General features: G+C 36.4%; 1 protein-coding gene across 8 annotated transcripts in view; it reads left to right on the forward strand.

Moving 5' to 3' along the window:
- TECPR2 (tectonin beta-propeller repeat containing 2) overlaps positions 1 to 25,027 on the forward strand; it is a 46,086-nt gene that overhangs the window by 1,132 nt on the left and 19,927 nt on the right. For 2 of the 8 annotated variants that reach the window (XM_067294997.1, XM_067295002.1), the window contains exons 1-14: positions 4,137 to 4,398; positions 4,519 to 4,647; positions 5,048 to 5,179; positions 6,094 to 6,251; positions 7,441 to 7,753; positions 8,583 to 8,715; positions 9,707 to 10,177; positions 10,779 to 11,773; positions 13,033 to 13,216; positions 15,245 to 15,418; positions 17,735 to 17,915; positions 19,373 to 19,514; positions 20,850 to 21,090; positions 21,476 to 21,565. In XM_067294997.1, coding sequence (XP_067151098.1) covers positions 4,180 to 4,398; positions 4,519 to 4,647; positions 5,048 to 5,179; positions 6,094 to 6,251; positions 7,441 to 7,753; positions 8,583 to 8,715; positions 9,707 to 10,177; positions 10,779 to 11,773; positions 13,033 to 13,216; positions 15,245 to 15,418; positions 17,735 to 17,915; positions 19,373 to 19,514; positions 20,850 to 21,090; positions 21,476 to 21,565 — 3,562 coding nt within the window. In that variant the 5' untranslated portion in view covers positions 4,137 to 4,179. Of the gene's footprint in view, positions 1 to 3,373; positions 3,401 to 4,113; positions 4,399 to 4,518; positions 4,648 to 5,047; positions 5,180 to 6,093; positions 6,252 to 7,440; positions 7,754 to 8,582; positions 8,716 to 9,706; positions 10,178 to 10,778; positions 11,774 to 13,032; positions 13,217 to 15,244; positions 15,419 to 17,734; positions 17,916 to 19,372; positions 19,515 to 20,849; positions 21,091 to 21,475; positions 21,566 to 23,774; positions 24,009 to 25,027 lie in introns of those variants that run through there. The other 6 variants (XM_067295000.1, XM_067294999.1, XM_067295001.1 and 3 more) reach the window with 6 other exon arrangements.

The raw sequence follows: 25,027 nt of genomic DNA on the forward strand, positions 1-25,027 counted from the left end.
TGACTGGTCTTGAGCTATGTGCATGTTAATTAGGTAATCTCTACCTCTGTGCTAACTGGTCATCTACCTGCTGCCAAACAGGGTGTGCGAAAGCTGAATTTTGCCGGCCTTTGTTTCAGTAAGGTGCTAATTTTTGTTCTCCCCTCTACTTGGCTATTGTTTTATATCAAAAACTTTGGAGGATTGTCTCGGCTGTCTTGCTGTTCTTTCAAAACTGGGCAACAGGTCTAAAACTTTGCCCCTCTGCCTAAAACACTGCTAACAGGTGTGGCAGTCAGGTAGCTAAAAATATGAAATGTATCAGAAAATATAACTGCTTATTTTTTAGTTTACAGGATCTAGCTGAGATGAGTGTGTTGTGTTAAATGGAGGTCACACATACAAATTTGTCTGTATTCTGAAGAGCTTAAATATAATTTGGTATGTCAAAGAAATAAAAAAGAGTTGTTGTTCCTCTTGTACAGAGAGGAAGCTTGGGCTCAGAGAAATGCAGTGACAACTTCAGTCTTGTATAGTGAATCTGTGGCATACCCTGAAACTGAAGCTTTATCCACTAAGTACTTGTTTAACCACAAGATTATCTTTCTCAATAGTTGTCTCTGGTAGCCAAACTTGAGCCCTATTCCTGTTTCTGAGACTAGAGAAAAGAAAAAGATTTTTTGCTTTTCTATGTATTGTCTTTTAATGAAATACTTAAAAGCTCATTGTGATTCTTGTGGGTTGAAAAGGACAGACCTCCTTTTTTTCTGTGGTGGTTTTTTTTTGTTTGTTTGTTTTTCAAATGTAGCATAAGATATTTTGCTCTGCTTGATCTCCACTGCAGGAGATCTGATTAGCACAATCCGATTTGCCCTATATGGCTTTTATGTTCTTCAGAATAACCACTGCTGACACAGTGAATGTGCAGGTCCAATTCCAAAATCTGTCTGAGAAGATAGATTATATCCACTGTTTGTCTCTGATTAATGAAGTCAGAAAAACAGATAAAAGTATAATCCTGAAACCGTTAAAGAAGAAAAAGAGACCGCATATCATATACAAATGTGATTAGGGAGATGTTGAAGACTCTAGACTCAAAAGCAGCGGAGAATCATTGTGTTTGTACAGAATCTCTGAATGTAAAGGCCACACTGTAATTCTTTAGTCCTTTATACGTTTATTTTGCTCAGATAAAATGACTTCGTTAACAATATTTTGAGTAAGTGATCGTTTGAGCTTTCAGTTGCATGTTTTCACATGAAGAGTGGAAAATGTTTTGTTAGCCTGTAAACCACCCAAAATGAAACTGATTTGTGTGATGACAAGAAATTATAATTTATGAATACATTTTTGATTGTACAGGTTGAATGGATTATAGAGAAAAAGAATAATTTCATTTTTAAAAACTTTGCCATCAGAGAAGATCTAAATAGGGTTGTATATAAATGATGAGAAGTGAGAACCCTAATCTGACAGCAATTTTTTAAAAATTTATTATATGACAAGAAATAATTCTTCTCAGTGTTTTCTGTGGAAAAAAACCAAAGTCATCAGGAAAATTCTGATGTTAAGTATAGACTTAAAAAAAAAATCAGGTTGCAGGCCTAGTTGTTGTACAGGAAAGAAGAGTAGTCTTTTTCTGGGTAATAGTTTTTCATAATTCCATAGTTTGTAATGAATTATTATGCTTTTAATAGTTGTAGTTGAGCTGTAAGGATGAGTGATGGAAGCTAAGACAGAGAATGGATTCTGACAACTGGGAAGTGTGAGACTGTTCCAACTAAGAGAGCAGTTTGGGGTGATGATAGATGTGAATTATGGGAGTGACAAAGGGGAATTAAAAAACAAAATATGTGAAATTCATGAGACATTAACTGGAGAGTGGTAGCAGTTGAGACCTAGACAGAAGAAGACTTGTACACATGAGACTTAGGAGAAAGAGTATATTTTAGTGAGAAAAGACCAGCAGCCAGTAAAATTATTAAACTGGCAAAGCAGCATGTTTAGAACAGCAAATGAGACTTCAGCAGTGGTTTGTGGTTTTTTTGTTTGTTTATTTTAAACTTAATTGACTGTAGATAGAAGGTGGTAAGTGCTAGAGGAAAGGACAGGAGTCCTAAAATGCAGGATAGGAAAGAGATGGTGTGTGAAAATATTGTAAAAGAAAGGTAAAGCACTTTGATTATTTGGTAACTCAGTAAACAACTCTTTTAGGAACTCTTCATTCAAAACCAGCTGGGGCACATTAATCAGCTAACCCTAATGGTATTTTTATGAAATAGGTGACATGACAGCTGCTAAACACTGGAGGAGAGTATTATTCATATGTCTAAGCTCTAGCAAGCAGTAAAATTTATCACAACAATTAAGATAATCTAATAACTGCTGTCAGCTTCTTCACTGGCTGTTTTTGTGACACAGCTAAAGTACGGGTCTAGTAACCAATCTTTATTCCTGCTGTCTTGTCTAACATGGGCCTGAATGGGTAGTGTCATGCAAGTAATCCCTTTGGATTTAGTGGAATTGTATGTTGACAGCAAGTGTTGCAGGGCCCAAAGCCAGCATGCTCAGTCCTCTTGCACAATAAGTGAAATAGCAGTTTTAAAAATGGAGCACCAGAACCTTTCACAGTACTGGAGATATTAAACCAGTGCACGCGCGCGCAAACACACACACACACACACGCTCTCTTTGTAATTTAGTTGAGATATCACCAGAAGTAGTTTGTGAAACTGCCAAACATACACTATTTTCTATCCTTGGAGAAATACAAGCTAGGCACAATAAGCATATCACACAAATTACAGTAGGAATTCTTTACAGAATAATTTTGAATGTTTAAAGTGTTCCCAACTAAATTTGGTATATTTCTGTTTTTTCTTTCTCTAAGTAAGTTATAACTCTTGCTGAAGCTTAACAAAATCTTCAATATTGCACTTTGAACAAGCATAGAAAACTTTCTTCTTTCCAGAAAGCTGGAATCCTTGTCTCAGAAAACTGCAGCTATTTTTGGCAGATTCTAAACCATTCTGTTAATCAGACTAGCTTGTGGCAAAATAAAATCCAAGAAGTGGAAGTTTCTTTTCTTTCCCATGTTCTAGAGTCATCCATGAGGAGAACAGATACTGCTGCAAAATGTTCCTGTCAAGGTTGTCATCCTGTGATGAGAAAAATTACTAGTTTTAATTAATATTTCTAATATTTTATGTACCTCATGATAATATCGGGTTTTTCTGAAGCTGCCAGTATGTTGTTACTACAATGAGCTCCAGCTGTATTTTTTCTTGAAGAGGGCAAATACAACCTTTGTTTCCCTTTTTCTTAGAAAGATACCAAAATTCTCCTATATGTATGCGTAGAGTGTCACTCATCAACATGAAGTTACTCACTTGACTGTAACAGGAAGCACAGGCATATAGTGGTGGGGTTTTTTTTGTTGTTGTTTTTTAAGCCTGTTTCTTCTACTGTTTGCTCGCTATCTTTCTAAATTAAATTGCTACATGGATATCTTTGTGTGTCTGTCACACTGGGAATTCTCTGATTTTTGTGTTCTCCTTCCTTCCCACACTATTTTTACTATCTGATTACCTAGTAGTTGTAGATCTAACTGTATTGTTTTCCTTGGGACAGAGTGGGAGTTAAGGATTTGGGCGTAAATACTAGTTTGAGACTTTGATCTTATTGTGCTGTCTTACACAGCAAATATCCCATGCTCATACTACTCTTGATGTAAACTGAAGATTCAGCACTGGAAGGTTTGAGGCTAGAGTTTGCAGACAGATGAAGAAATGGACTGCATGGATTGTTTAGTGCCAGGCAGTGGCTATACAGTTCCTTCAATAGCTAAATGAGAAGAAATAACGCATTTGAACTCAACTTAGAAAAGTTCACAACTGCAAGAAAAAATTCTTATCCCATGTTTAGTGGTTACCGTCCACGTGTAGATGTGGCTGAGTCCAAGAAATAATCTTGCTCTTATTTTCAGAACAACTTGCATTCTCTAGAAGAATTTAACTTGTTTTTTTCTTAACAAACAAAAAATGACAATCTTTGCATACCTACTTGCTAAAGGGTATTCTGTTAACCATTTATGCTCTTCAAAGAAGTTAATGACCTTTTGGTTTTGTCTTTCAGATTTCCTTATGTGGTGAAATAGATGTGTTTATTTCAACCTTAAAAGTGTTGATACCAGTGCTTGCTATGGCATCGGTGGCTTCATCAGTTATATTTAAGGAGTTTTGTCCTTTATATTATCTTCTCAATGCCATTCCTACAAAGGTCCAAAAAGGCTTCCGATCTATAGTGGTATACCTCACAGCACTTGATACCAATGGGGACTACATTGCAGTGGGGAGCAGCATTGGAATGCTTTATCTCTACTGCAGGCATTTAAACCAGATGAAAAAATATAATTTTGAGGTAAATTAACTTCTAATGAAGCTTTTAACAGTGCTCAGTCACTCAGAATTGAGTGGCTATTTACGGTTGTTTTCTGTCTTTCATAACTTAGCAAGTTTTGTATATCATTTGCTCCAACAGGGGAAGTGTGAATCTATTACTTTTGTAAAGCTGTTGAGTTGTTTTGATGATCTCGTTGCTGTTGGTACAGCCTCAGGTCGGGTTGCAGTATTTCAGCTTGTGTCTTCATTGCCTGGAAGAAACAAACAGGTAAATCTTTGCATTTGGTTAAACTTCTGTGAGACTAGGTATGGTGAATCCTACTAGATTATTAGGTGATTGTTCATAATAATGAAAACCAGAGAATTTTTCATGATGAAGTATCTGTAAATATGCTCTAAACTTTGTATATGAGGCTTATGAAAGCATTAATTTTAAAGCAGGTTTTTCATTACAAAAGATTAAATTTAATCAAAAATACTTTTGAGAAATTACTAATTTGTAATAACTGGCAAGGTATTTATTGTGTGTGTGTGTGCGTGTGTGTTTTTTTTTAAATAACCTTCATTTTTGTACTTGACCGCTGATTTATCAGTCTGAGTCACTGAGTGGGCTCTGTGTCTGTTTTCTCCCCCCTTCACTCTTATATTGCTTTGGTATTATTTCACAGCTTCGGAGATTTGATGTTGCTGGTATCCACAAAAGTAGCATTACAGCTTTAGCTTGGAGTCCCAATGGAATGAAATTATTCTCTGGAGATGACAAAGGGAAAATTGTCTACTCTGCCTTAGACCTAGACCAGGTAAGTATTTGTTTTAGAGACCTTTATTCCCACTTAAGATTTTCTGAAAGAATGTTTGTGTATTTAAATATTTAGCAGATAGTTAAATGCTTAGTACCATATATTTAGCTGGACTGTACTGTTGATGTATATATACACACACACATACATAGCTACATGCTGCAAGATGACCATTGGGGATCCTTCGCAACAGCTGTCCTCCCCATTTTATCATTTTTCTGTCAGAAATAACTAGCCACAACTTTAGATTTCACCTAGTACTTTATTTGGAAAGGGTATACTTGAATGATGCAAGGTTGTTGCTTCACTGTATTGATGAAGTGCTTTTTTCAGAGCTGTTTAGCATCTCAGTCTAGAATGTAGAATGAAATTATAATTGGGTTCTGCTGGCTGACTATAACATGTTAGTAAAAAGTAGAATTCTTCTAAAGGTTTGTTAATTAATTCTGACCTGGGACATTTACAAAATAAGTGTTAACTTGAATTTATACATGGGAGAAAAGTTTAAACTACAACCATCCCTGATTTACCTATGACGGTCTCATCTGGTTTGACATAGAAAGGTTTAATGCTACCAAATGTAAGAATTATCTTGGCATCTTGGGGCCTGGCAGTGGAGAAAAAGGAAGAAAATAAGCTCTATTGAGTTCAAGCTGAATAGGCTAGCTAGTATTCCTAGAGAAATTGAATTTCATAGTGTGGCACTGCCAGTATGCACAGTCCATTTTCCATGTGGTCTGCATAAAGGAATTGCAGTTTCGTTAAATTAACTTCATGTAACAATAGTTCAAAAACTTTGTTCTTTTTTTTTTTCCCCCCTTCTTGGCCATATTAACTTCTCTGAAGTGTTAGTTATTACCATATACTTTAATTTTAAAAGGTTAACTCTTGTTAATTTCATTTATCTTTAAAAGGGTATTTGCAACTCCAGCCTTGTATTGGAAGAGCCATCTTCAATTGTCCAGTTGGATTACAACCAGAAAGTGCTGCTTGTCTCTACTTTACAACGAACTCTACTTTTTTATACAGAAGAGAAATCTGTCAAGCAAGTTGGAACACAACCCAGAAAAAAGTAACCCTTACAAAATCTTGATGCAGGCACATCTTTTAACTGTAGCTTTTCAGAGAGGATTACAAGTGATCTAAACAGTACAATTAATACAACAGCAGTCTGCTAATAAAACTTTAGTTGCAGTGGCTATTTGCACTCAGACATTGAAATGATGATTCTACCTACTTAGAAAACTTATGGTTGCCAATATGTTACAATCATGTTTTCAGGAGACTTATGAAAAAATGTTTAAGATATTTTCCCCTTGTTTAAACAGAAACAATTCTTAAACTTCCACTGCAGTCCCTCATGGTTTACTGTGGCTTGGTATGAGCAAGCGTTATAAGCAGGTGCATCTAATGGGTGATGCATTATCTAATGCAAAAAGCAAGTCAACATCTTATTTTTTTTTCTTCTACATGGAGATGAATTAAAAGGGAAAATGTATAGCAAGCACTTAAATTTGACTTGAAGGCTAGAAACTTCTTGTATGACCTTCTGGTATCTTTTATTGTGTAATCACTTTTGGATATGTAGGAAAAGGGCACTGAATCTTAGAACAACGGTGTGACTGACTATATCTGGAAGTAGAGGAAGGTGACTCTTGAAAGAAGGTTTATAATGTACATCTTTCAGGTATATGAATAATAAGAGGAATACCAAGGACTACCCCACTTATGTACAGCAGTTGTGTTTTCTTTTTTTCTTTCTTTTTTTGAGATGATGATAATAATGGCCTACGTACAAGGGATGAGGATTTTAACGCTTGAGACTTGTTCCTTGCTCCTTGCAGATAGAGGCTGTCAGTTTCTTAGGATTATTTGGTAGTGTTTTGCTTGTTTTTCTCCTTTCTAGGAGAAAGGTAACTGCATAATGGGATCTTTCTGGGGTGGACAAAGAGTACTGCCAAGGCTATAAGGCATATTAGAAGAAGTCACTTAACTCATTTAGCATATGTAATGTCTGACATCTAAAGCTGAGGGAAAGATCTTGTTATTTGGAAGCGCTGTTCTTGTCTTATTGTAACCAAATTTGTACTTCAGACAGTTGCCTTAATACTTAAGGTTAAGAACAAAACTTTTTTTTTTGCCAACTTGCAGTTGTAAATTTGTGGCATTGGTTTTAAAAATTGTTTCTAAGTTTGTAGTTTTGTGTATAGCTTTTTAAAGAGTGTTTTTTGTTTGTTTGTTTGTTTTTTTAAACATTCTAGCACTGGCAAGTTTGGAGCGTGTTTTATACCTGGCCTTTGTAAACAGAGTGACCTGACGCTGTTTGCTGCCAGACCTGGGCTCCGTCTCTGGAAGTCAGATGTTCATGGAACTGTTCAGGCCACATTCATACTCAAAGATGTATTTGCTGGAGGAGTAAAAACTTTTGAACTGTATCCTCGTTTGGAGCCATCTGACAGAGGAAGTTGTAGCTCCCCAGAGAAACACCTTGGGCTTGTTTCATGCTTTTTCCAAGAGGGATGGGTGCTGACCTGGAATGAATATAGCATCTACTTATTAGACACTGTGAACCAGGTAGATAAATCTTGTGGGTGCATATTTTTTCTTACCTGATTTTGGTCGTGCTGCTATTAACCTGTGAGACTCTCTTTGGCTTGTCCATTACATTTACATGGTTCAAATTCATGTTTAAACTTAACAAAGGAAACTTTCATCTCTCCCTTTTCAAGTTGTGGTTGTATTGATATACTCATAGACAAGACTTACATATATTTAATTTTTATATTTAATATATAAAGCTTTCAATCCAGGTGTTTTCTGTGCATCATAATAAATTCTGTATCTGTAGCAAAGCATATATAAACCTAAAATCTAGTAATGCATGCTAAGAGATGTTTTAGACCTTTAAAACATGCCTGGAACTATTTCTGCCTTTTCTTCTACTGTTTTTGGTGTTTGTGCCAAAAAACAAGTATTCCATTTTGTTTGGTGTGGAGAAAGCTGTTAGCTATTTTGTCATTTAAAAAATGTGTATGAAAGTGAACACAAATTGTTTGTTTTGTCTAAATTATATCGAACATTTGTACAGCAGTTCTTTTCCCTCACCAGATTGTTTGTTTTTAGAGTTAAGCGATTGGTTGCTATTAATTTAGACAGAGAAAATGAATAGATCCCTGGCATTATACAGAATGAAAATTAGTATAAAAATTGAGCTATGTAAGGATTAAAAGGTGCTTTCCTGTTTCTTTTCTCAGTTTTCTTTCTTTTTGATAAGATAAAACCCTTATTCTGTAGCTATACATGTTGATTAAATTCCAGTGAACACTTGTTAAAAAGAGCCTCATTTTGCCCAAGCAGCATATTAATCTCATGCCAATTAATTCTTTCTCTGTTGACTCTATAGGCTTTGATTGGTGGCTTGGAAGGATATGGTGATATTGTGTCTGTGTCCTGTACCAACAATGAGATTTTTCTCCTAAAGGGAGATAGAGACATCATAAGAATTTCGAGTAGACCTGAAGGACTGTCATCAATAGGTTTGTATAGATTAGCAAATTTCAGTATGTGCCTCGTGGAACATGGTACCTGTCTTTTTAACAAAAGCCTTCTAGTTTCTAACAAAAATCTACCAGCTTCTGTTGACTTGCTTAACTGTTTCTAAAGATTATATTTACAGCTCTGGTTTATCTGTTTATCTGAGCCTCTGTTTTGGCTGCAGCAAGACTTGAGGCATTAAGAAATCAATTATAGTTCCCTCTTTTTGAGAGTGGATCAGCATTATCCTAGTCTGGCATCTCTGATCTGTGCAGTCTAGCCCTTATTCTAAAACCATGGTGCTGAAGAAGTCTGTGTTCCTGATTGTGGTTCTCTCTTTGTTCACAATCTCAGTTGCCTGGTTTGGAGATGCCTGAATAGGTTGGTTCTGTGTCACTGGTCAGCACCTACGTTTCAGCGAAATCGGCAGATAAAGAGAAGCTTTAGACCTTTCATTTTGTGTTGAAAGGAACTAGATTAGGGATAGCATTTAATTGTTTAAGCAGTTCTTCACTCACAGGCTTCTAAGGGATGCTTATTGTTCTATTCTTAATTTGTGAGTATAGGTTGAAAGGTGTCTTCTTGAAATATATTTTTCTTTTAATTACCACAGTGACTTATCTGGTAAATTTTGCTTATTTTGGCAAGCTACAGAATGTTTGGATGAAGAAGTTGAAGATAAAGGATACTTCAGTATCTGACACAGTTGAGTTTTCCAAGCTGAAGACTTGCACCATTCTCCATACATAAATATAAATTCAGAATATTACTATTAGAGATTTGATACAGGCTTTGGGGGTTTGATTTAACTAAAATGACTTCATATAGTTCCACTTACATGAAATTACAATATGATATGTATGTTAATGTTGCAAGTTTAGATAGAATATTTTTCCATTGGATAAAACTTCTTTTCTTTCAACACTCTCCAAGAATTATGGTTCTACTCTCTTCACACTCTAGTATTTATACTTTTATTTTTCTTTTGGTCAGTTTCAGATGTGAATTCAAAATTGCTGAGTCCTTTAACAGATATGAACCCTAAATTGCTGACCCCATTATCAGTAGTTGCATCTGTACCATCTGGCCCTTCAATGGAAACAGATAAAAAAATGGTTACTTCCCCTTCAGTTATTGCTGATAAAAATGACTCTTATTCTTTAGCAAAAGATGATCTGGAAACTCCAATGCTATCGGAAAAAAGCTTTGATAGAGTGGGAGACTTAAACAATGAAACAAGAAAAAGGGGCTGCTCTGTAGCAAGTGAATCAAGAAGCAGGAGCAGTTCAGTAAATTCTGTGGACAGTGGTTCTAGTTTTATGATATGTGCAGACCAACTTTCAGAAGCTCAGAGAGAGAGTCAGCCTTCTTCACAGCGGTTCAGCATCATCAGCTCTGAAGATTTTGATCAAGAACTCATTGTAAAGCCAATTAAAGTGAAAAAGAAAAAAAAGAAGAAACAAGGTAAGTCTAACAACTTCCTGTGCCACTGCTAATTATTAGAATGTGTCACTTGATACACACTTCTGTGAAATGTGTGTTTGAACAGCTTTATGTTGTATTATCATGTGAAATGTAAAACTTTGACATATTTTGGTGGGTCATTTATGTTTAAGATGAAAGCTTGTTTTGAAAGTGATCAATTGATTACTTTTTTCTTGTTAGATGTATTTGTTTTATTCTTTTAACTTTGTTTTGATTTATGTAAACAAACATTTATGTAATGGTAATATACAGTGGATTCTACTTCCAGGTTTACGCTGGAATTGTTTAATATTTGTCTCTTATATTTGACAATGTATTCCTTAGCCAGGCTTTTTAGTTTATTAAAATATGTAGTTAATCATTCTAATTTACTGTGTTGGTCTCATAACTTTAAAATGCTTTGCAATTAAGACTTGTTGGCCTTTGTATGTATCATTTAGTAGTGAAGTGATAAAATTAAATATGTCAACATTGCATTTAACTCTATTCTTCTGTGATGAAATATTTGAGTTTCTTATTTTGCATTGATATTTAATAGATTTTATTAATAATATTTCTTCCCCTTTTTTTGTGAGAACAGAAAGTGGGACCAAGAAAAACCACAGCTCTCTGGAAGGTATACCAAGTTATGAGCGTCAGCTTTCTGGTGACAGTCCACATTCACTGAATGCAGATTCATTTTCCATGACTTCTAGCCTAATGAGTGGGAGCATTGATCATTTGAGTACCGGATCTCCAGATCAGGAAAGCATGTTCAGTGTGGAGTCGCATACGATCTTGCAAGAAGATAACAGTTCAGAAACTTTCAGTGTCTTACAGTCTCCCGAGTCTACTACTTTACTAATTCATGAAGAAAATGGAGATATGGTTGATTTACAGAAACTTCCAAATAGTGACAGTGGCATGGGCACATCGACTATTACAGATGCTTTGACATCTCTCTCTCCTCTAATCCTCACAGAAGACTTGGCGAGCAGTGTTGATACCGAATATAATCCTAGTGTGCTTTCTGCAAATGATGAATGCTGTCCTGGAAGGGTAAGCCAAGAAGAACAACAGGCCTTTACTGCATTGTGTGAAATAGATGAAACTTTAGATAAAATAAAGCTGCAGGATACTGAAAAATGTTTTGAAGAGCCAGACCTTACAGACCAAATGCTTTTGGAGTGCAATGGTATACCTGGTGTTCAGACATCACTGACACAAAAGGAAAGTGATGAAACTGGTAGGGAAGACCAACAGCAAGACTCTCTAATAAACAATTCTCTGTCAGATCCTTCTGTTCTCCAGTTTGACATCTCTAAAGAGGTTTATTCAGAGAACACCTCCATTTCTGGATGGAATTTTGAAAGTGCAATCAAAGCTAGATCTAGTACTAGCACTGCTGAATGGGTAACAAACACTCATGAAAGTAAGACTGAGAAATCTGCCTCAAGTGATGAAGAGGATATTTATGGACATGGATTACCGTATTCATCTTCAGAGACTAGCATGCCTGAAATTGGTGCTGGGCTTGCTGCCCAGGATGTGGCCAGAATAAGTGTAGATGAAATGGTGCTGTTAAAATCTGATCAGGTATATGTTTTCAATTTACTTAAAATATTTATAATCTCAGCATTTCAAAAGAAACATTTGTGTAAATACTATTCTTTAGTTCTTTAGGAAGGCAATTTTCTTCTTATTTGATTGAACAAGTAGCCCAATTCCTGCAAGATACTGTTACCAACTTCCACTGACTACAGTAAGAATTAATGCTGATCATCCTGCATGGCTAGCTTCTAGAGAAGGATTATTTCACCTGTTAAGTACTCACAATAAGGATTAGTCTGTCTTTGTGTCTTAAACAGCAGTGAGTGCTATTTAAAATGTTGGAATTCTTCCTGTTACCCCATTTTTCCTCATTGTTATCTTTTTGGAGGAAATATTGCCAGAAATTGTAATTCTCCTATAGACTACAGAAAAGAAATACTAAAATTAATAATTGCTGAAATCACTGGGAGTTTCAGCAGAGATTTTTAAGAAGGAAATTAGTTTTTCCTTCTTTTTTTTTTTTTTAATCTGTAACAGCCTTGTATTGAGAGTAACTGAAATATTTGTAGATAAAAGGTTAAGATTTGTGTTGATGGTGTCCTATTCAGAGATAAGTGTAGCCCAAAGTATAGAAGGCCTTCAGGTTATGAAATTGTGTTCTCATGCTCCAGAATGTTTAGAAAAGCACATCAGCTTTTCAGACGCTTACACTATAGGTTATATATGCAGTGCTTGGGTCCACCTAATGCAAGCTATCAAAATTCAGAATAGCAGTCTGTAAACAAAATTTCTGTAATACATGGCTTCTGTACCATACAAGGAGGATCGGAGTTGGACATTTAGCTGTTTCTTCATCAGTAGTCTCTGTGCGCTAGTATTTTCCAAAACGGCTGTCTTGTTTCCTTCGCTAATTGTTTAATAGACAATAAGTAGCCTTCTGGATTAAGGAGATACTAGACATTTTTAAACATTCCTTTTTTGCAGCTGCCATTTATTTTAGGTATGTGTTCTTTAATTAATAAGAGAAGATCTGCCACTTTTTGGAGGTAGGTGACAGTGTGGAGTTTTCTTTTTGCCAAAAGTTTTGTTCTCACAGTCTTGGAGCTTGCAGTACACTATCTTAGAGAACTCTGACGGATGGAGTTTTATTTTACACAAAGCATTCCTTCATTCATTCATTAAGGTACATAAGAACTTTACATTTAGCTTTTTAAATGAAAATGTCAGTTGTTATAGCTTATATGTTGCCATTTTCTTGTGCAGTTTGAAGATGCCTGACACTGTTCTGACTCTACAGTTCTTAGTTTGCAGAGAGCTGGATGGGATACTCTGGCCCTGGTTATGGCATAGTGAGCCTGGTTGTCTCAGAAAAGTATATTTGGTGCCTGGACTACAGAGGCAGCCTGTACTGCAGTGCTCTGCCTGGTGCCGGACTGCGGTGGCAGAAGTTTGAAGATGGTGTCCAGCAGGTGGCGGTTTCCCCCTCAGGTTGGCTGGCATTATTTCCCTTTAACCTCATGTAAATACAGAACTTTCATAGACTTGTGCATATTCTTTGCCTTTTTTTTTTATAATAGCTATTATTTAATTGGGTAGACTTGTCATCTTTCTGAGATTCATAAGCACTGTTATGTAAGCACTGTACTGTAGCTGTAATTTTTGTACATGTAGCTTATTGACTATTTTAATGTAGCACTTCTAGAAGCTTGGTTCTTGTTTCTTTGGGACTTGTTTCATGTAAAAGTAGTGTAAAAAAAAAAAAAAGTCATCTTGGATGATGTGCATTTTCAGTACATCAGCATACCATGTTCTAGTTTAAGTGGTTATCTTCTAACAAGTTCTTACTATCACATCTTGAGAAGTTTTCAACATAGAGCTGCCTGATTAAGGTGAACTACAGAAGTAGCAGTTAAGTGGTAGGAAAAAATAAATCAAGAGGTCCTTATCTGCTCAGAACCTTGTTGTTTTTTTTAATATGAAACTATTCATGATTCCCCGGTTTAAAATTCTTTTTGTTATAAATGTAGAATTGTGGTTTTTTTAAACTCAAGAAAACTGAAAGTTTTAATTATGGCACATTTACTTACGATTTTATTCTGGATGCTTTGGAATGAAGGTTATGTTGGATTAAAAATGAGCAGGTTTTGGATATGGACTTGCATCCCTCTTGGCCTTCCAGATTGCTCCAGGACTGTTGTGAAAATATAAGTTTCTTGAACATTTTCTTAACTTAGCTGCCTATCTTGCCAATACTTTTCTTCCCCTGTCATCTCTTAAAGCACCTGTCAGTCTTTTCTCCTCTCTGTGAAGTAGATGATTTGCTAACTATTTTAAGAAGAAAGGTGTTACATTTGATCTGCAGCTGAGCCTTGTTGGGGACAAAAATATAAGTGTAGCTGTATTAGGTCAGATCAAAGATTCATCCAGCTCAGTATCCTGTCTTTAACAGTGGTCAAAAATAGATGCCTGCAAGAGAGTAAAAGGATTGGAGTAGCATGTATGACATTTGCCCTTAGTACTCTGACAGCAATTGTTGGTGGATATGATACTAAATGTCTCTGCATTTAGTACCCTCAATTCTGTGAAGTTAACAGATTTCTCCTTGACCCCATATAGACTTCTAGCATCCACAGCTTCCTGTGGATGTATTAAAACAAGAGTATGTTAACCGAAAAGATCAAAATAGAATCAAATAATGCTACTTTGTGGAATTGTTCAAAGGCAGTTAAGTTGCCAATATATTGCAAAATATTGTACCAATGTTGCAGCAGTATATTGGTACAAGCCAGCATGGATACAAGTCATGAGTTAAGTTCAGAGTTCCATTCAGGTTTTTTTTTCTGAGCTATCTTTACTACCTGGAATGGGGAAAAAGTTCTCAAGAAGGATTTGTGTAGTTGCATTTCTGAGTTCTGTCTGCTCGTGACGTGCTGAGCAGCAAATGATAATACTGCCTGCTGCTGTGTGAAACGTTACATCTGGTCCAGTGTTTTTCACTCATGACTGGTCCATAAAACTTATTGTTTAGCTTACTTTCACATTCTACAAACAGTAATGGAATTAGTATTACAATTATCTCATATTCCTTTATGTGCCTTTTTCAAATCTGTAACTACGGTGGTAGTGAAAGCATTTGCTACAGACTTTGTGAATACGTAGATGTGCTAAGGACATACCAAACTGTAATGGAGGCAAGCCATGAACTTACGTTTCTTAATAGCTGGCTCCTTTGGCCCTGGGGACTTTTGTTTCTTTTCAGTATGTATAACTAAAGAGTATTTAAAATTAAATATACTCTGATGGTAAATGCATTTCAGCAGTTCCTGGAGAAGCTGGCCACTGTTCTTGCCTTTTAAAAATATATATAAGCAAGACAAATGTTTACGTTTTTAAAACTTGTATTTTTATTTTATTTTACTGTTTTGGCTCTTTTCCTTCGTGTTAGCTTTGGTTAGGTCAGCTATCTCTGTTACAGTGATCGCTAAGTGATATTACGTTCTCTATCTCCTCGTACAGGGGCTCTTCTCTGGAAGATTGAACAGAAAACTAACAAGGCATATGCTTGTGGAAAAGTAACTATAAAAGGAAAACGCCACTGGTATGAGGCTTTACCTCAGGCTGTATTTGTAGCTTTAAGTGATGACACTGCCTGGATTATCAGAACAAATGGAGATCTGTATCTGCAAACAGGTATCTGAATTAATTGCAGCCTCTTTCAGTTTTTACAGACTAAGATCATTAGGGTGTAAATCTGTTGAATGATTACAGGTTTTTTTAAATTTTTATCCAAAGCTAGGAAGGGAAACAGTTTTATCTTGAAAAATGATTGGAAACAGTTATGAGACTTTAATTAGGAAACAGGGAACCTAGCTCATGGCCCTTAGCTGTTGTGCTAAGTGGAGTACATGCAGAATAAAAAATTTTTGATAAGGGAGGAATACGAGATGGATAGAAATAAATGGTAAAGGACTGCAGAAAATGATGAAATAGTATCCTCACCTTGATGACGGTATGGTACCCTGAAACAACTGAGTCTTAAGTGGGGTTTGTTTTCTTGCTTTAAGGATTTTAGCAAAGTTATAAGAAGGGATTTGAAAGATGGGATAGTGTGTGGCTGTTCAGAGTTTTAAGTATGAGGGGCAGCATAGGAAAAAACAAAAGCTATTTGTTTTGAAAAGTTGTATTTAATAAGTCTTTCAGAGCTAAGAGTTCTGTCTTGCACTGCCTTCCTTTCATTATCAAGAGATAAGACCTTTAAAAGCTTTGGAGGTATAGCCAGGTGGTGTATATTTGATGTGACAGAGGAAGCAAAGCTAGTGGAGGAATGGGACAGGCTTAGGGAGTGGCAGTCTTTACAGCAGCATTGTCATGGGATGTGAATGAGGCAAGGATCAGAGAAAGCGATAGTGCAGTGGCAACTTTGAAGTGATGGCCTTAGCTTCAGCTGTTTCAGCTAATAGAAGAGGCTGCGTCTGGGAGGTGTTATGCAGAGAGTATTCAGGCTAGATACAAGGAACAAGAGAGAAGCCTAATTCAAGGGTGAAGCTCCAAGTTACAGATTTAAGGGAGAAGAGTATCAAGGAGAGAGGCAGGGGAACCGTGCACAGGGAGCTGAACTGGTAAGGAAGCATTTCAGATAGTATACTGAAAGAATTACTGGAGAAGTAAGAGGAAGACTGGGTGGAGGCGGGAAAAAATAAGACACTAAAGCAGGGCAAAATTGTGAGTGTTGACCAATATTCTGTTTTACCTTCCATTTAACTTTGATATTCTCCTAACTTCTCTTGTAGATTTAATTGGTACATTATAATACAGTTTTACTTAAAATTATGTACAAATTCTTCATTATTGCATAAGAAAACTGTTTAAATACACGGCATTGTTTCAAAGATACTCTTCTTTTAAATTATCTTTTTTTCTGTAACTCCTCAACTTAATTAAAAATCAACTGGCCTGCCGAGGTCACATGTATGTTAGGAAGTATGGATAGTGGTGATAAAAGTGAACTTGATGCCAGTCACATAGGGCTCTGTGGAGGTTTGAATCAATTTTCTTCCCTGTTAGAGACTGGTTTGATTACATCGGCTTACATTCTGCTATTCTTAGGCTTCTAAATTTGTCTTTGATGCCAAAAATAAATTCTCAGTATACCTGTCTTGTTAATGTGATGCAGCCATAGTGATAGTTGTTTCTTCAGGATCCTTTAATTCCCTCCACCACCCTGTCTAACTTCTCTAACAAGCATGTGTGTGAGCGAGAGTGGAACTGAGCATTTTTCTTATTATCTTTTTAGAATATCATACCGGTGAGTCTGATGGTACTTGCTTTAGAAGCATGAGAAGAAAAAGAAAAAGCTACGTCTCTTGAGCTGTTCACATATAGCCATGTAAATCAAGCTTCAGTGTAGTTGTGGAGAAGACACGTATTCCTCTAGATTACATGTATAGACATATGTGCATTAACTGCCTATAAACATAATCAGAACTTCTCTCCTTCCTTCAGTACTGCTTGCTGTGGCATGTTCTCTTATAATTGCCTGGCTGCCTCTATACAGATCAGGCTGTTTCTCTTCCTGGCATGTCTTGGGCAAAAGTTTGTGCGTTACCTGCTTTTTTTTTCCTTATCCTTCCTGTTAAGTCTAATATATGTTTTATAAACGGAGATTCCTAATTCTAACACTAGAGGGAGGAAAAGAACAGAAATGACAGGGTAAGACTTGTGGGTTCTGCCAGATATTGAAGGATATACAATGTTGTATTTCTCAAAAATAAAATTATTAATCAAAATATCAAAATCTAAATTCAACCTTATTAGATGAAACGATTAATAGTCTATGGAAGGAACAGTGAATCAAGAGCATAGTGATCAAATGAAAAGTGTTAGCATGTTGGGGATATATTCCCCCTTCCCCCAGACCCCCATGCTTATTTTCTTTTGTTTTGTTTCTTTTAATTTAGTTGAAAAAAGCCAAAGTTTGTAAAGCAATCCTCCTTTTTTGATTTCTAGGCCTGAGTGTGGATCGTCCTTGTGCCAGAGCTGTAAAAGTTGACTGCCCTTATCCACTGTCGCAGGTTACATCCAGAAATAATGTCGTCTGGGCACTGAGTGAGCAACGGGCCCTGCTATACCGGGAGGGAGTACGCAGCTTTTGTCCTGAAGGAGAACAGTGGAAGAGTGATATTGTCAGGTAACGACACTGTAGCAGGACAATGTCAAAACCAGAATGACACAAATAATTGTTTTCAGTGTTGGAACTCCTTGGTGTTTGAAAACACGTTACCTGAAGTACTTACAGACCATTTTGTATATATTGTGTAGTCTTTGTTCAAACATTTCCGGAGTAACACTGGATTTTGCTCTGATGAATGACTGCTATGTAATGAAAAAAGATGCCCTGAACAGAAGTGGTAATGCAACTGAAGCAAGCTTGGGCAAGTGGGAACAATGCTGAAAAGAGCTGTATAACATGTCAGTATGCTTTTTTATTTTATTTTTACTAGATAGTATTTCTTTAATCTGTGCTGTAATGGCTTCTTCAATGGGCTCTCCAGATTTTCAAGTGTATTTTTTTTTCTGAGATTAAATCTCAATTTTTTTTCATGGTCATTCATACACAGTTGGATAATACTTTCATATATCCCAATCAGAGGTTTTTAAAAGATGTTCTGAGTAATTGGTATTTAGCTTTGTAGCTGATCCTATGCTCAGAGTAGTTGGTGCTTTTAGCTTTATCACAAAATAAGTGTTTACTGATGGTTTTGAGTATCTAGAATATTGTTGTCTGTGATGTCAGCCTGAAGTGAATGTAGGAAGAAATTCTGCTTCTTGCAGTTGTATGATTTTATTTTCTACTGAACATCCTAATGTGAAAATCTTTAACCTGTGCTACCTCTCCACTTTGTATCTGGCTCTCAAAGTCTAAGGAAGTATTCAGTATCTTGTTTAAATCTGAAATTTGCATGTAATTTAATCAATTTATTTAACAGAAATATTTGCTTGACCTACACCTAAGGTACACTTAATATTCTTGGGCTTTGTATTACAATTGCAGAAAGTTCATATTTGATTTTTTTGGATTGATGAGGAAGGTTCTCTAAAAGAAATAGCATCGCTGACTACCTTTTTGTTTAGAACTGTCTGGTGTAATGATCTGATCCTCTTGACTTTCTGAGCTTAAAAAGGGTTTACTTATACAGGAAACTTTTTTATCTTTGCTGTGTGGCTGGGTCCAGTTTGCTATTTGTGGTGCCTGAACTGCTAGTACTGTTCTCAGAACAGGGCAAGGAAGTTGGAGGAGATATATTTGTGAAGCTGCCTTATCAAAAACTTGCAGAGCATGGCTATTTATTTATTTTTTACTGAACAAATCAGTCTTTATTTGGTTCTTTGTTATATTTCTGAGTTTCAAATCTCAAGTGATCTCTGAAGGCCTCTTTTGTGTTGAGCTTTTATTACTTATGAAAATTAATGAAATTTAGATTATTTGATAACTGTGACAGTTTGAAATCAAATTTTTCTTTGAGCTTGTTCACACTGAGATTGAAAGACATTTTCAACTGCTGCTGGCATTGTAACAACTTATTTAAAATGCCATAGACATAAATATGAAGTAACACTTAATTTTTTACTTGTTTGCATTTCCAGTGAAATGCAGGCTTTGGAACCAGTGTGCATAACCCTTGGAGATCAGCAGACGTTATGGGCTTTGGATATCCATGGAAATCTGTGGTTCAGAACTGGTATAGTTTCAAAGAAACCGCAAGGAGATGATAATCATTGGTGGCAAGTAGGCATTTCTTTATTTTGCTTTCAGTTTAAAGTCTTTTACCTGAGGTTTATTATTTGGATTGTTTTCCCACAAGTTTCTAAGCATAAAACTCAAAGAATTGTTTGATATGTTATAGTATTGTTTATTCAATGTATTAAAAACACAGAATGGCTATGGCTGAAATCTCTTTTCATGTCTGCTGTAAAGAAGGGGAAAAAACATCCAGAGTAGCATCAGAGCAGTTTTCAAGAACAAAAGAGATGATCTACTGGGTCATATCAATGCTGCATTTAGCTTGGTATCTTAGCAGCAGCAATAGGAGGTGCTGTTTAGGCAGAGCATACAAACCTGGCTGCTGTATGCAGTGTCTTCTCCTCATATCTTCCAGTACCCATCTTTTCCTTAGCTGAATGGAAAAGATAATAAACAACTCTGCAGAAATGCTTTTATTACCTTGTTTTTCCCCACTGAGTTGAAACTTCATCAAACCATGTGGGGCTGCTTGTTTCAGTCACAGATCTTGTGGCTAAAACTAACTCAGTTACTGCAGGTAGTCTCTGGCATTGATTTAGAATCCCTGACTCTTTTCCCCAGCTTTTCTTATTTTCCCCAGGAATAGGTGTGGAGAGAAAAGGTTTAGAAAAATAATTATCCAGAAAATTTGTTTGTCTACACTTCTGCCGAAGTTAAGATTTTCAGTTTACATGCATATACAATCTTTTCCTCAAAATGGGCATGATAAGTAGCTTGGCTTTGAGTTTATAGGCAAACTGCCCTTCTCTTTGTGCACTTAAGCATTGCCTTCCTTTCTGAAGGTATCTCAGAGCATGATCAACCTAATTGTCGATGATAAAACTTGGGCAATTGTTTATATAGACCTCCTCTTGTCTTATACATTAAAGTGCATATGAGATTGTTGTAAAAGACTATTGGTCTGCGTTACATACAGATTTTTGCTATATGATTTTAAATTGCTACATGATGCAAGTTTCTCTCTTCCTTTTAGAAAACTGAAAATTCACCTCTTTGTTCGCAAGGTTCAACATGGTTTTAGAGGGAGAGATGTTGAGTCATCCCAAAACAAAAGGATTTCTTAAAATGCAGAATTCAAAATGAATTGTTGGGGGGAGGAAGGTTGTAAGTGGATGTTTAATATTATTTGGTTTTAGTCTATTATCAAGGCTCTTACTTAATCAAAATGTACAGTTTTTATTTTTCCCTTCCTACACTTAGACTTAGGAGGTTTCTAAAATCCTGGTAGATTTCCTGTACTTAAAGAGGGGGGGAAAAAGTTTTCATGGAAAATTTCACAGTTCACCCAGAAGTCTAATTATTCAGAACATTTTTTTTCAGGTAAGCATCACCGATTATGTAGTGTTTGACCAGTGCAGCCTGTTCCAGACAATAATCCAGGCAACTCATACAGTGGCAACAGCAGCTCAGGCACCTGTAGAGAAGGTGGCTGACAAACTTCGAATGGCATTTTGGTCGCAGCAACTTCAATGTCAACCCAGTCTCCTCGGAGTTAACGGCAGCGGAGTCTGGATCTCTTCAGGCAAAAATGAATTCCATGTGGCAAAGGGAAACTTAATAGGTTGGTGTGCTTCTACATCTAGTTTTTTTTAAGTTAAGAAAAATACAGGACTACAACTCTGTGACTGCAAAACTTATCCATGGTGAGTTGTAGTCACAGCAGCTTCAAGCAAACATAAAAATTAAATTTAATGTTGTTGTAACATTTGGTCTGAATATTTTCCCTTTTAAAGGGACAGATTTTGAAAGAAAATTCATTGTCTACGAGTAACAGTTGTAGGAGGTTTTCTTCCTGAAAAACAGCTACTGAAAGATTTGCATAGAAAATCCTGGCCAGATGACACTTAATTTTTTGTTTCTTAAAAATGGAAGAATATTCTAAATAATAAAATATTCTAATAGGAAATTAAGTTTTATGCTGATGTCACTCTGTTCTTTCTTTCCAGGCACTTACTGGAATAATATTGTGCCTCGTGGTACTGCTTCTGCCACAAAATGGATCTTTGTGTTGGCTTCCACAGCTTCATCTAAAGAAGGTTAGTAAATCAGTGCAGGCACATAATGTCTTACTTAACAAAGGGGAACTGATGGTGCAAGTAATTAAATGGTGTTATGCTGTCAGGTTTTTGGTGCCTTTTTTGTAAATAGGGGTCTTAAATATTTGAGGTAAGGTCAAAACACGTCTGTAAAACTACTGGAGGTAAAACAAAAATGGATAGAACACCAAGAAATGGCTATAGGAGAAAGATGTTCTGTTCTTTTTTTTTTTGACTGGCCTTACCGATTGGCCTTTTCAAAGGCATATTTAGGGGTAATATATTCCCCAAATGGAGAGATGCCAGGTAGTTAACATAAAAGCTTATATAGAAAGTGTATATACCAAGGAATGAAAAAGACTAAGCCCTCCAGCAAAGTCTGAGAGAAGGGATAAGTCTTAAATGTTCAAGAGGTCCTGTGGTAGATTAATTGTGCTAGTGGGAGGAGCAAGGCACTTTCCATAGAATGGAGAATGATTCTCCAGTCACCAGGAGGTGATTAAATGAGGAGAAATCTAGTCATGTGCATCTAGGTACCTTTTCACCATTCATTTACTGTTTAACATCCCTGGTTTTCTGGTAGTTCTGTCCACCAGTGCCAAATTCTATACGGCTTTTCCAATTTGTTCCTCCTGCTGTTGCAAATGAACTGCTAAAAGCTGAAAAAGCCAGTTCCTAAAAGAAAGGGTAGAGAGCTGTGGTTTCATGGCATCCCTAAAGTTCTCAAAAGAGAACTTCTAATAGCCCTTTAAATTGTTTCCATTATCACGGGATTGTTACATTTGATGTAAAATAAAATCAGGTGACTTGAGCAGGAACATTTGAATGTCTTTCACTTTGGCCTCTGATTATGTAATAAACTGAACCTTACTGTAGCCTTTTGTCAGGGAAACATTAAAGTTGTGTTACGGAAGTGGAAAAAAACAATTTGGTAAAAATTGTGCAATGCTATTGTAATGGTACTGGGAATGGAACTTGCACTTCCTGACTGCTGAGCTTTTTTTTTTTTTTTCTTCCCTCCTATACCCATCTTTCTTTCTGTCTGTTTCTTGGTTATATTTATTCTTTTAAAGAGAACGAAAAGTGGATTTTAATATTTTATTTGTACATTCTCAAATCAATGGAAAAACTTTTGTAATGGTTTGACTGGGATTTGCTGCAAGTTCAGCCACTGTGAACAGAAGTAGCCTGTTATTTACATTTTAGCATGGTTTCAATAAGAGGTAAACTTTTGTGGTTCTAACAGTGAGTTATTTTCTAAGACAGGGATTTGCATCGGCCTTAATTTTAGCAGAGACATAGAACAATGCTGTTGTGAGTTACATGTTCCCCCACACACACTTAGAAAAGTTAGTGGTGCTAGTGGGAGAATTGAGCAGAGTGTCTGGTAGACTTGTTTGCCACTGTTAAACTGAAGATGATGATCGATTTGAAGCTTTAGCAGCTGCTATCTATAGTCCAACAGGTTAATGCAACTTGAAAGCAGTGGTGGATTTAGTAAATAAACTGGATTGTGAGCTGATATAACTGGAGAGCAGGCATATCATTTGCTCTGCCACCTTTGGTGTGGAGTGACCTCCAACAGAGAAGAGGGCAGTGCTTTAGGAGCAGTAACTTCTTAAATTGCCCCAGTGTGAATTGCCAGAACTTGTAATATGAAATTTTGGAGCATGCTTTGCTGGAATGTCTCTACCAACCATGCACTTTTCCTGTCAGTGCGATTATTGGAGCAGAACGGCACACTTTATTGGTAAAATTATGACCAAGTTGGGGAATTCTGCTGTTACATTATTTAGTGCAATTTCTAACTATTATAACTAAGTATACTAGCTTTATTGGCAAAAATGTGTGATTAAGAGCTGAAAAGGAATGTAGTCTTTCAAAGGCAATTTCGGGATAAAGAAGGGCAAAGAAGATTGGAAGGGGAAGGGATAAGCAGTAGACTATTATATACATTTTTTCCCTGTATCTTAGTTTCTTCAAAGGAAATCACTTACCACTTTCTCCATTTCAAGAGGGAATACTTAGGTGCCTAAATAAGGGCTTAAGATGCTTATTTGGACTTGGATGTGTTCTTAAGTTAAGATTTTCAAGAAGATCTAGTTTTGTCTTCAGATGCGCTGATCACTTTTTCAGAGGAAGCAGAATACGTAAGCTTTCTCAGAGTAGATTAAGAATGATTTTAATAACAGAAATGTCCTTTCCATAGGAAGCTTTCTGTGGCTGTGCCAAAGCAGCAAGGATCTGTTTTGTGTCAGTGATCAGAATCCTCAGTTTCATCCTTCTACGGTGCAGCTGCCACCGGAGGCTGAAATGGTACACTATTCTGCCTGCCAGGATGCCATTTGGGGCTTGGATAGTCTTGGGCAGATATTTATCAGAACACTTTCACACAGCTGTCCAACGGGGATGCACTGGACAAAACTGGATCTCTCTCAACTAGGTATGACACTTTTATTGAGCTGAATATCTCTTAACAGATGATCAATATTTTCCTTCAGCAGCATCTTTGGTTTATTGATCTGGAATATTACAATTACTGGATTAAATAGTACGGAACAGCTATTGCTTTCAAACAGTATTTCATTTAGCCATTTACTGGAGACAGAATGTCCACTGTTCATGTGATTATTTTTATAGGCAGAGATGCTTCTTACAGTTTGTCAGTCTGAGACTGTTCAACCTGAGACAGTGCTGTACAGATGTACCGGTAGCTTTAACTAGGCTAACTCTTGTCCTACAAGCTGTGTAGCCATCATTATGTGATCCTGGGCCGTTTCATACACAAGGCACTGAATTTTGTGTGTGAGCCTGTCAAGGAAAAATTATGCTCCAAGATTTGCATCATCCATAGGTGATGCAGCTGATGACGCTCTTACTTTCAGGTTGATACGGATCTAACAATTCAGCATAATTTTAAGGATGTGCCGCTGGTTAACTTGTCTTTTTATTTGGTTAGGCATAAGACCAAAGTTGTTGAAAGTGTTTTGATCATTAAAATATCCTCATGGTTTGGCTCTTTTCATCAGAGATATGGGTAATCTGGCTATTTGCCAGTTTAACCACTAATATTGCAGTTAGGTTTATTATTTAGTCTTTGTCTCCATGATAAGCTGCGTTCCTGTTTTAAGAGGAGGCGAATGAAATGGAAAATATGCACCATTCTTGCACCATTTAAAAAATAATTCAACTGTTTCACAGTTTTTCCACTTTTAATGGTAGTTTGTGATTGGTCTCAGAACAGACAAGCTATTTTTTCTTTAGGGTTAAGCAGAGGCAGACACAGCTGGCAAACTTTAAATCTCACATATAATTTTAGTATTATACAATTTGCAATACTGTATGTAAAAATTTACAATGTCTTTAAAAATAATTTGTTTACAAGTCATGCATAGGGAGAACGAAAATACACCAGGTTTTCCAGACCTGATGTGTTGGTTCAGAATCAATAACCTGCTGTAG

The sequence above is a fragment of the Apteryx mantelli genome, chromosome 4, assembly GCF_036417845.1.
Source record: "Apteryx mantelli isolate bAptMan1 chromosome 4, bAptMan1.hap1, whole genome shotgun sequence".
NCBI lineage: Eukaryota > Metazoa > Chordata > Aves > Apterygiformes > Apterygidae > Apteryx > Apteryx mantelli.